This window comes from Hyperolius riggenbachi, chromosome 1 (assembly GCF_040937935.1).
Source record: "Hyperolius riggenbachi isolate aHypRig1 chromosome 1, aHypRig1.pri, whole genome shotgun sequence".
NCBI classification, from domain to species: Eukaryota; Metazoa; Chordata; class Amphibia; order Anura; family Hyperoliidae; genus Hyperolius; species Hyperolius riggenbachi.
In genome coordinates, this window is record NC_090646.1 from 613,049,940 (window position 1) to 613,062,662 (window position 12,723).

Below are 12,723 nucleotides of genomic sequence, written 5' to 3' on the forward strand. Positions count from 1 at the left end.
GGCAAGGGAGGGGGTGTGAACATTAGGGGGGGGGGGGGAGGCATCAAAGTTTTGCTAAGGGGCCTGTGTACTGTAGTTACACCACTAATTGAGAATACCCCTATAGGTTCTTTGCAGGCTCTATTGGCCAAGACAGAAACTCTTGGGTGAGATGTAGTGTTCATGCCTGTACACTTCATGAGCCGTTGAATAACCCTGCCTCTGCTCTGCATGATGTTGCATACCAAAACCATTGATGGAACACTAGCAGAAGGTAACCCCAGAGGTTGGTCTGATTTTAGATGACCTTCTGTGGTTTTTTCTATAGGGAGATCCAGATACTAGACAAGGCTGGTAGAATGAAATGGAACTAGCACTCCATTGTTCTCTCCTTAGTTGAGAAATACCTAGAGAGGTAGCCTGGCTAGTTATGGAATGTTGCCTAAACGCATGAGATGATGATGCTGGCATGTTTGGGTGGGAAGAGGATGGATAACACATTGGTAGTGTCTCTGCTCTTGCCTGGGTGTTATTTCTGTTAAGTTCAGCTCATCATGTCTCCCCACATATCTATTTTTGGTCAGCAAAACAAAGCGTTATCCCAGGATCTCCCCCCGGCCCCCTCTTTCACCTCTCTCTGTGCTCTGCCTCTCCCAGCTCCCTCTTCTCCCCATATTTAGAAAGCGCTTCCGGCGGCGCCGAGCACTTTGACGTCATCCCCCACACGGGAGTGACGCCAATGCGGAGGGCGGAGAACGGATGACGTTGCTTATTTAAATGTCTCCCGAGCTGAGGGATGGAGAGAAGGTCTGAGCGAGCCCGGGACAGCTGTGCCGCTGAGCTGCGGTAACCGGGAGCCAGGATCCTCGGAGAACGGTCAGTGAGCTCCCGCCTGCATGGTGGTGCACATAGGGGAGAGGGAGGCTGCTGCTGGGGGTGGTGTGGGGGGGCTGCTGGAGGTGGTGTGGGGGGCTGCTGGAGGCTGTTGGGGTAATATGGGGGGGCTGATGGAGGCTGCTGGGGTAATGGGGGGAGGGGGGGGGGGGCTGGTGGAGGGTGGTGTGGGGGGCTGATGGAGGCCTGATGGGGTAATGTTGGGGGCTGATGGAGGCTGCTGGGGGGTGGTGTGGGGGTTGATGGAGGCTGCTGGGGTAATATGGTGGGGCTGATGGAGGCTGCTGGGGTAATGGAGGGGGGGGGGGGGGGGGGCTGATGGAGGGTAGTGTGGGGGGCTGATGGAGGCTGCTGGGGTAATGTTAGGGGGCTGATGGAGGCTGCTGGGGGTGGTGTGGGGGGCTGCTGGAGGCTGCTGGAGTAATGTGTGTGTGGGAGGGGGGGGGGGGCTGATGGAGGCTGCTGTGAGAGGGGGGTAGATCGCTGTGCAGATGGGGGGGGGGGGGGGGGGGCTGTGCTGATAGAGAGTGAAGGTGCAGAGAGAGGGGTGAGTAGTTGATGCACAGATAGTGGGGGCTGTCATGCAGAGAGGGGTGAGAGGCGAAGATGGAAGGGAGGCTGCCTTGCATATGAGGGAGTAAGTAGGTGCTGTGCAGGGACAGGGCTTAGAGGAGTAAGTAGGTGCTGTGCAGGGACAGGGGTGAGAGGAAGTAAATAGGTGCTGTGCAGGGACAGGGGTGAGTGGCTGCTGTGCAGATGGGGGGTAAGTGGGTGCTGTGCAAGTGGGGGTGTGAGTACTGAGCAGGTGGGGGTGTAAGTGGGTGCTGAGAAGGTGGGGTAGTAAGTGGTGCTGAGTAGGTGGAGGTGTAAGTGGGTTCTGTGCTGATGGGGATATAAGTGGGTGCTGTGCAGGTGGGGGGATATGTGGATACTGTTGCAGGTGGGGGGGAGTAAGTGGGTGCTGTGCTGATGGGGGGATAAGTGGGGTGGTGTGCAGGTGAGGGAGTAAGTGGGTGCTGAACAGGTGAGGGAGTAAGTGGGTGCTGAACAGGTAAGGGAGTAAGTGGGTGCTGTGCAGGTGGGGGGAGTAAGTGGGTGCTGTGCAGGTGGGGGAGTAAGTGGGTGCTGGTGCAGGTGGGGGGAGAGGGAAGCTGCTGTGCAGATAAAGTAGGATGCTGCTTGTGCAGGATACGTACACTGCATAGGCGCCCACTCCATACATGCTGATCACACACATGTTACTACACTCACTACACACGTACACACATATGGTGGGACACGCACGGCTTCCAGAGCCTAAAAGCTCATCTGTTTAGCACTAGAGTATACATAAATACCACCAATGTGCAGGACATCACAAATAATCCGCATGGCCAATGACCCCACATTGATTAATCTACCGTGTGATGTATGTGTACGGCACACCATGGAAGCTGTATTTCTTCACAGTATTTATCTTTATTTTGAGTATAGCAATGCAATTTAGTGTGTGTGCAGGGATTAGCAAAGTGCAGGTACCCATGGCAACCAATCAGGTTCCAGTTTGCTGCAGTTAGATCTGTAGGAAGCGAATCCTGCTGGGCTGCCATTGGTCGTTACATTGTATCTGCATGCCTTATCGAATAGAATGGGTCACACAGCTCCTGGAATTGTCTCGCATTCTCCCTCAGACATGCCTTTGCACTACTCCATAACCTCCTGATTCAATGCAGCATCCTCCTACTGTACTGGCAGAGGGATAGAGCATGTGTTATAACGCTGCTGTGACACATGGGGGAGTGTGTACCTTCTAATGTGTGCAATGTGCACATGCAGCAGCAGCAGCTCTTTTTGGGGCCTTCACTTGCAATCAGAGGTGAGTGGCTGTCCATCCATGGATGGGAAATGAGAGCTGTGCAGTATAATTATTACTATTGCACAGTAGCATTTATTTGCCATGGGATGTCTACGAGATTCACCATGCAGCATATTATCTCTCTCTGTGGCATATTCGGAATTTTGGCAGCCCTTCTTGCTGCTGATCTGTGGGTGGATGGATGGATGGTGACAGGCCAGATATTATGGGACTGGCAGGTGACAGGCATTGGGGCCACAATAGCTAGAATTAAAGGGGCATATAGGGGGGTCGTTGAATTCACAAATGTCATTGATTTGATGATGTATAGAAATAGACAGTATGATACCCCTTATCCACAATAGGTTTTAAAGTGACATATATGGGGGAGGGATTATGATGATGTATAGAAATAGACAGTATAGTATATTTTATCCACCATAGGTAGAATTTAAGGGGGGGGGGGGGGGTTAACAGATGTCATTGATTTGATGATGTATAGAAATAGACAGTATCCCTTGATGTTCTTCCTGGTGAGTGATGAGAATGTAGTCCGGTTGGCTATGCAGGGCGCCGGGCTATGGGAGGCTGTGGAGGCGCATGGAGCGAGCAGGGAGCCAGGCCGGGATCAGCTGCTGAGGGCGGCGCTGTCCTTGTCATCTGGGGTTAGTATTGGGCTTGTCCCCGCCTCCCCGCTCTCATCCCGCTGTCCCTCCGTGTGTTTCAGAGACATGCTCGGTGCCGCCAGCTGAAGGATGGCCGCTTTCTGTGTGCTGATGGCCGGGGGACGAGCTGCTGCCTCTGCGGCCAGAGAAGGCATCGCCCGCCCGCTACTGCTGCTGCCGCTGTCCGAGGTGCTGAAGGCGCCGCCTGTGTCCCCAGCGAGAGCTGCGCTGGATGGTGAGAAGCCGGTGCTGTCTGTCTGTGTGTCTGTCTGCAGCCCCTGCAATGTCATCCTGTCTGCTGTCACCCTTCAACCTACATGCTGTGCCGCTGCTCGCTGGCCTGAGCTGCCCTCATACATGGGATACGATCTGATGCAACCTCTCTGATCATCGAACTGCCCCCTCATACATGGGACAACCTCTCTGATACAACCTCTTCCCCTCACACACGGGATACAACCTCTTCCCCTCGCACACGGGATACAACCTCTCTGATACAACCTCCCCCGCATACACGGGATACAACCTCTCTGATACAACCTCTTCCCCTCATACATGGGATACAACCTCTCTGATACATCCTCCCCCCCCCCCCCCCCTCATACACGGGATACAACCTCTCTGATACAACCTCCCCCCCATACATGGGACAACCTCTCTGATCATCGCACTGCCCTCTCATACATGGGACAACCTCTCTGATACAACCTCTTCCCCTCATACACGGGATACATCCTCTCTGATACAACCTCCCCCGCATACACGGGATACAACCTCTCCGATACAACCTCTTCCCCTCATACATGGGATACAACCTCTCTGACACAACCCCCCCCCCCCCCCCCCTCGTACACTGGATACAACCTCTCTGATACAACCCCCCCCCCCCCCATACATGGGACAACCTCTCTGTTCATCGAAACTGCCCCCTCATACATGAGACTGCCTCTGAAATCACTGAGCTCCACCTCATACACAGGATACAAACTCTCTGATACAACCTCCCCCCCCCCATACATGGGACAACCTGTCTGATACAACCCCCCCCCTCATTTATGGGACATCCTCTCTGATACAACGTCTTCCCCCCTCATACACGGGATATAACCTTCTCTGATACAACCCCCCCTATACATGGGACATCCTCTCTGATACAACCTCTTCCCCTCATACACGGATACGACCTCTCTGATACAACCTCCTCCTCCCCCCCCCCCCATACATGGGACAACCTCTCTGATCAACAAACTGCCCCCTCATACATGGGACTACCTCTCGAATCACTGAGCTCCCCCTCATATACGGGATACAACTTCTCTGATACAACCCCCCCCCCCCCTCATATACGGGGTGCAACCTCTCGAATCATTGAGCTGCCCCTCATACTTGGGATACAACCTCTCTGATACAACCTCTCTAATCATTGAGCTCCCCCCTCATACACAGGATACAGCCTCTCTGATACAACCTCTCTAATCACTGAGCTCCCCCTCATACATGGGATACAACCTCTCTGATACAACCTCCCCCCCCCCCCCCATACATGGGACAACCTCTCTGATCATCGAACTGCCCCCTCATACATGGACACCTCTCTGATACAACCTCTTCCCCTCATACACGGGATACATCCTCTCTGATACAACCTCCCCCGCATACACGGGATACAACCTCTCTGATACAAACCTCTTCCCCTCATACATGGGATACAACCTCTCTGACACAATCCCCCCCCCCTCCCTCGTACACTGGATACAACCTCTCTGACACAACCCCCCCCTCGTACACTGGATACAACCTCTCTGATACAACCCCCCCCCCCCCCCTCGTACACGGGATACAACTTCTCTGATACAAACCCCCCCCCCCCATACATGGGACAACCTGTCTGATACAACCCCCCCCCCCCCCCCCATTCATGGGACATCCTCTCTGATACAACCTCTTCCCCTCATACACGGGATACGACCTCTCTGATACAACCTCCTCCTCCCCCCCCCCATACATGGGACAACCTCTCTGATCAACAAACTGCCCCCTCATACATGGGACCTACCTCTCGAATCACTGAGCTCCCCCTCATACACGGGATACAACTTCTCTGATACAACCCCCCCTCATATACGGGGTGCAACCTCTCGAATCATTGAGCTGCCCCTCATACTTGGGATACAACCTCTCTGATACAACCTCTCTAATCATTGAGCTCCCCCTCATACACAGGATACAGCCTCTCTGATACAACCTCTCTAATCACTGAGCTCCCCCTCATACATGGGATACAACCTCTCTGATACAACCTCTCTAATCACTGAGCTCCCCCTCATACGCAGGATACAGCCACTCTGATACAACCTCTCTAATCATTGAGCTCCCCCTCATACACGGGATACAACCACTCTGATACAACCTCTCTAATCACTGAGCTCCCCCTCATACACAGGATACAGCCTCTCTGATACAACCTCTCTAATCATTGAGCTCCCCCTCATACACGGGATACAGCCTCTCTGATACAACCTCTCTAATCATTGAGCTCCCCCTCATACACGGGATACAACCTCTAACCACTGAGCTCCCCCTCATAGACGGGATACAGCCTCTCTGATACAACCTCTCTAATCATTGAGGTCCCCCTCATACATGGGATACTACCTCTCTAATCATTGAGCTCCCCCTCATACACGGGATACAACCTCTCTAATCATTGAGCTCCCCTCATACACGGGATACAGCCACTCTGATACAACCCCCCCCCCATACATGGGACAACCTCTCCGATACAACCTCCCCCCCCCCCACACACACACACACATGGGACAATCTTACTGATACAACCTCTTCCCCTCATACACAGGATACAACCTCTCTGATACAACCTCTCTAATCATTGAGGTCCCCCTCATACACGGGATACAGCCTCTCTGATACAACCTCTCTAATCATTGAGGTCCCCCTCATACACGGATACAGCCTCTCTGATACAACCTCTCTAATCATTGAGCTCCCCTCTACACTGAATCTGGTGTAACTAGAAAGGAGCAGCTCCTGCAACCCGTAAGGGGGCCCCAGTTACTACTTCAAGCCCTCTGATAAAGGCGTCCATCCTTCAGATTAGGTGTTTTTGTGGCTACACTTGTTATGGGTCTAAAGCAGGTATGTCAAACTGGTCCTACGAGGGCCGAGATCCTCACACATTTTTGATACAGCCTCAAATGAATTGATGGGTCTGAATCAGAAAAGGTGTGGTCCATCAGGTAGAACACATTCCTTTCTTTCTCAGTCAATGTTAAACACTGGCATGGATCTGGCCCTCCAGGCCTGGAGTTCGACACATGTGGTCTAAAGGTTATGATGTCCACACTTGTTTTAGCACCTTTGTAAAATGGCCCCCAGGCTGTGAGGGTCACAAAAGGTAAGGGAAAGGGTGTGAATATTGCTGGGCCCCATCAAAGTTTAGTTGGGGGTCCCCGTGATTTGTAGTTATGCCCCTGCACTGGATACAACCTCTCTGATACAACCTTTCTAATCATGCACTGCTCTCACTTTTTGGCACCTGCTATCTTCTTCAAGGCTGAAGCTCCCTACACACACTCCATCCTTATAAAACAAGTGATCCCTGACGATTTGCAATAAATGAATGGCATCAGAGTACATTTGAATTGAACGGTCTGCCAATCGGATCATTAGCGACAACTCTAAAATACGAATCGGAAGGGGCGTAATTAGCCACACGTAAGTACTTGGAATGGAGAGATCCTTTGTTATCATTCAATTCGAACGATTAACACCGATTATCGTCTAAACCATTCTGCCAGGACGGACTTGACGGGTCTACATTTCCGTCGTTGGGACACTTATTTTGAATGATTTGTGGTTGTCCCTTGTTCGTTTAAAGCTTTATGTGTCTAATCAGACCCCAACTAACCCCCCTATCCGCAACTCGTTGTATGCATTCTGTATTAGATGCAGTGGTGTAGGGATTACCATAGCAGCCATAGCATCTGCTATGGGGTCATAGCCAAAGGGCGGTCTGGTCCTGGAGTTTTTTTAAAGTATAGATTATTATTACAATTATTCTTCATTATTTGCTCCTTCCTTGCTGTTTTTCTGGCTCTCCCTCTATAGAGGGGGAACCACTAGACCACCAGGGGAAGCTATAAGGCTGGGACCACTGGAATACCAGGCAAATTAATATAAGAGGGGGTACTACCATCAGAGCACCAGTGACAGATATATGGAGGAGTGAACACTAGATTTTTCCCATGCCTAGGTAACTGGCTTGTATCATTGTTCTATGTATATTTTCTAGTAACTCTTCTTATCAACCTATCAAAACTTCCCCGGTACCCTGTGCCAGGGGTCCTCGAATCCCATCCATACAAGGTCACCCCTTTCTAAATACTTGATTTAAAGTGACACTGAAGCTGAAAAAAACTTAAGATATAATGAATTGAATGTGTAGTATGGAAATGAATAGAACATTAGTAGCAATAAAAAGAGTCTCATATTTTTATTTTCAGTTATATAGCTTTTTTTATAACACTGCATTATTCTCTAATATTTGCAGTTTACAAACTACACTCTGCATTTTAAACTATGAAACAGAGCAGAGCTATTGACCCCATTGAACTTCACTGCAGTCAAATCTTATCTGAAGTTGTCTTTCACTGTTTCTTTGATGTGTAAGTACTTCATAAAATAACATTGCTCTCTGACTAAATTAGTTGGGGAGCTCAGACAAGCTCTTTTGCATAGATAACAAGTGGAGTTTCTTAACCCTTCCTGTACTGCAAACAATATGAGACTCATATCTGTGTTACTCATGTTCTGTTTCTTAGCTTACTATACATACACGTTTTTTTCCCCTTCAGTTTCCTTTTAAAACCCTTTGATGTGCTCTGATGCCTACATTGCTGTATGTATGCTGACAAGATATTTATACCTGTCACTTTAATTAGAAGCATATCTTCATTTGTAGTAAAAAAACATAATATTTTGTTAGAATGTAGCTAATTCTGTTCTTGTTTAGCATATTATTTAGTCTTGTAAACTGTATTTGTTTCAGCCTAGTTTTGTTTGGGCTGGTTCAGACAGACGCTTGCAGAGCGTTTACTGCCAGCGTTCGGGGCTTGGCGTTAAACGCTCCCATTCAAGTGAATGGGAGCGTTTGTTACCAAGCCTTTACGCGCGACTGCACGAACGCGGCGTTCGGGTCCCGATTTTCACTGGCGTTCAAGGAGCCCCTGGAAGCTACATGTTACTTCCAGGGGCGGTTAACCCGCGACGGGTGATGTCCCCCTAGGGGAAGAAAAAACGTGACCGCATCCGAACGCATTGCGAACGCTGCTGAAAGCCCGAACGCATTGCCGCCGCGACGCCAACAAACGCGACTCCTCCAAACGTCCGTCTGAATAAGCCCAGCTCCTTGGAGCTTGGACATTTGCCCATGTCATCAAAATAAATTCCCTTTTAAAGCGATCCGAGATGAAAACTAACTATAACAAGTAACTTGTCTATATATCTTATGTAAAGTTTAGATGGTTTAAACAGCAAATCTAGCTGCAAACAGCTTTAATAGAATATGGTTATTTCTTCCTGTGATACAATGACAGCAGCCATGTTGTTAGTAAACATTACACAGAGGCAGGCTTATCTGCACCATCAGCACTTAGACTGAAGAAAACCTAATCCCCCCCTCCTCCCCTCTGCCTCTGAAATCTCTGGCTAGAAATACCTCCCCCTCCTCCTGCCCAGACTGAACTCCCATGAGCCTTTGCTACTGCCAAGGTTCTCTGAAAAACTGGGCAGGGCTTTTTTAGTTTATAGGGAATTAGAGTATTAAAACAAAAACAAAAAAGTATTTGGCTTGAGGAATGCCCTATAAACAATAGGAAAGGAACACAATTATGCAATGAGTAAAAGTTCATCTCGGATCCACTTTAAGTATCTGTTTATTTATCGAGCAATTTGCATTGAAAGTGATCTTCAGTGATTTGAGCTGTTGCAATCTATGCTACATTTTTGAATTGTGAAAAGTAAATGTACTTTCCAGCCTAGTGCAACAGAATTTTTATTATTATTTATATAGCGCCGACATCTTGCACATCACTGAACATATTGTCTTGTCACTAACCGTCCTTCACAGGAGCTCACAATCTAGTCCCTACCATAGTCATATGTCTATGTATGTATTGTGTAGTGCATGTATCATAGTCTAGGGTAAATTTTTAGGGGGAAGCCAAAAAAAAGGAATTAATTTATCAGTAGGTAGTAAAGAGACGGGCAGATTTTGGACTGGTCCATCACCTCATGGGAGATTCTCAGTTATTTCCTTTATTCATTACAAAAGCATTTCCTAGAAAAGATCTATGCAAAGGAGTCAGTCAGCTTCTCTACACACTATTTTGGCAGTTGGACTGAGTAACTGCCATTTAGTATCTGCTTTTGTAAATATAGAAATACTTGAGAATCCCTTATGAGGAGATGGACTGGTTGGAAACCTGTCAGGTCTGCCTATCAAAAAAAATTGTAGCAGAACAACATTCAGACAGTTAAACACAGTGCTTTGTTCTTCAGTGGAAAGCTCCTTGCTTCAGTGGGCAGCTTCTGGCAGCATCCGAAGAGTTGGTAACATTATTATTTACATTCCTTTGTCAGATACTTTTAGTAAACATCAGCAAACTGCCGAAACTCAGCTGAACCGAGCTGAGAAGCAGAAAGAGCTGAGAAGTGATCACTAGATAGATTTAAATATATAAATACAGCAGTTATGCAATAAAATGTAATGACAGCTTTCAGAGCATATAAACTGTACTTTGGGAATATGCAAAGACAGTATTACTTGTGCACAAAAGCACGTATCATAAAAAGTAGGAAAACACATTTTTATGAATGTTATGTCATAGTTTTATCCCACTTTAAAGTATATTTTTCTCTGGAAGAAATTTACATTTTACATGTGTGTGTGTTTTAAATTTTAAACTTTTTTTTTTTCCTATAGTTGTTGCCCTTTATTGTGGAAAGATCTGTGTGTTTCTACTGTCCTATTGCTCTGGCTCCTGATACTTCTTCCTTGTGTTGTGTAGTGTCGGATCCGCCCTGTCGAGGAGTCCCGCGAGGAAGGAGTGGCTTAATTCTAGCCTGGGAAGGAGAGCTGGGAAGTGTGCATTTATTGGTCACATTGGTGCATACTGTATATATGTCTGTGTGCGTCGGAAGAGGATTGCAGGATCGGGATTGCTCTGAAGGACATGATTGGAATAAGCATTGGGCTGGCTTCCTAGTGTTGCCTCAAACGAAAAGACGCTGGCAGAAGCAGGCACATGAGTGCGCGCTCATTTGGTTGGATATACTTTTTTTGATATTCAAGTATTTTTTTTTTACTACGTTAAAATTATAAAAAAAAGACACTTATCGGGCTCGTCATCTATTTTCGTTTTTGTTTTTTTTCACCTCTTGTTTTGGATTTATCCTTGGATTTTAAAGCCAGACACTTCATTAATCCATGTTACGTGTGTCGGTTACGGGACACGGGGCTGAAGAGGCTGAGCGCGTTTGATACACGATTCTGATTAACGATACATGGAGCAGTGCTAATGTGGCAAGAAGAGGCATCTTAAAATAAATATCGCTTTGGTCACGCCAGTGCAAAATCATATCTGGGCAAAATGGGGTAAGTGGTTTCTTCTTATATGCTGTTGTCCTTCTATCCCGGTTATTTAAAACTGTATACTGTATTCAAAGTGTTAGTGCTCTTATGCGTAAATGTATTTAGCCTGTGATAAATAATGCAGTATATTTGTGTTATGGGTTATAGCTCTGTTTAAGGCGGAGAACACACTTGACTGTTTTCGCGTGCGTTTTCTGCACAGAAAAATTGAGAACTCATGTTAATCAATGGGCTAGTTTAAAAAAAACTGACATTCTGCAGGATATTTCTGCACATTTTGCCATTTTTATCTATCAATTGCATTAGCTGCTGTAAAAAAAAAACATTAGCATTTTTCTGCATACAAACACACATGGGGCTTGAGTCACTAAAGGGGTGCATACACCTAACGATTTTCCCGCCGATATACAGCAGATTCAATCACTGTGATCGAATCTGCTGTGAAATCGTTACGCGCAAACGCTGAGAGAATGATCGATTTCCCTCCGAAATCCATTGTTGCCCGTCGATCCATCTGTGCGGAAGATTTTGGTCGATCGCCGGCGGGTCGGGAGTTCGTCGATAGCGGCGTTCGAATGCCCGACGACCAACGCTAGCGGCAATACATTACCTGCTCTGGCCGGCGCGAGTCCCCCTCTGTCCCCGCGGCTTCCGGACCGGCTGCAGCTCATTGAACTTCCTGTCCCGGCAGGAAGTTTAAACAGTAGAGCGTCCTCTACTGTTTAAGCTTCCCCGGACAGGCAGTTCAAAGAAGCTGCAGCCGGTCCGGAACCCAGCGCGGAGAAGAAACCGCGGGGACAGAGGGGGACTCGGGGGAGGGGGGGCGGCAGCGGCAGCATCACAGATTGTGATCGGTGTCATGCTGAAATCAATTCACAATCTGTTTGCAGTAAAGGCAGCCATACGATTCCTCTCTCATCAGATTCGATCAGAGAGGGATCTATCTGTTGGTTGAATCGGATGGCAAATCGACCAGTGTATGGCTACCAGAAAACAAATAGCATGCCTTATAAAAGTTACAACGCCTTATCAAAGTTAACACGCTTTATAAGAGTAACTTACGAACCCGCAGGGGCTCAGGGCAGGACAAGTGGAGCTCTCGTCATTGCCAATTAGCAGGCATAAGTTCGTAGCGCTCACTATGCTACTCTGATAAGGTGTGTTAATTTTGATAATGGGTGTTAACTTTGATAAGGCATGCTATTTGTCTTAGTGAATCCAGCCCTAGGTGTGCAGAAAGCACATGCAGGAAACTGAAAGACAAGTGTGTCCCCTGCCTAAAGATATTTGCTTGCCACTGGTACATTCGGGTGGTGGTGGTGGTCTTTTTGTTTTCCCTACTTTTGTTTGGCTACCCATAATAGATCCCAACACAAATCCTGCCAGGAAATTTAAGCACATCATTGGAAACTACATCTCCCAGCATGCATCACACATCCCTAGCATGCATTGCAGCCACAGTGTACACTTATATATCGTTTTTCAACCTGCGGTTCTGTGGCACAGAGCAAGAAAAGATGGATGCCTCCATATAGGCAGGGGGCTACTGCCCAGCCTTCTATAGGTAAGTATAGTAGGGTCAGCTGAATAACATACTGGTTAAGGCTGTTGCTTGTGATGTTGGGTTTGAGCCTTTGACTAGGGTTCAAAGTCCGGCTCAAGCCATTACGTAAAACAAT

General features: G+C 47.9%; 1 protein-coding gene across 2 annotated transcripts in view; it reads left to right on the forward strand.

Moving 5' to 3' along the window:
* The first annotated feature begins 742 nt into the window (after positions 1-742).
* Positions 743-12,723, forward strand: part of HOMER1 (homer scaffold protein 1) — a 130,705-nt gene continuing 118,724 nt past the window's right edge. For both annotated transcript variants that reach the window (XR_011023458.1, XM_068250201.1), the window contains exons 1-3: positions 743-855; positions 3,435-3,607; positions 10,461-11,047. Coding sequence is in view for 1 of the 2 variants with exons in the window: in XM_068250201.1 (XP_068106302.1) it covers positions 11,043-11,047 (5 nt within the window). In the remaining variant the exon portion in view is untranslated. The remainder of the gene's footprint in view (positions 856-3,434; positions 3,608-10,460; positions 11,048-12,723) is intronic.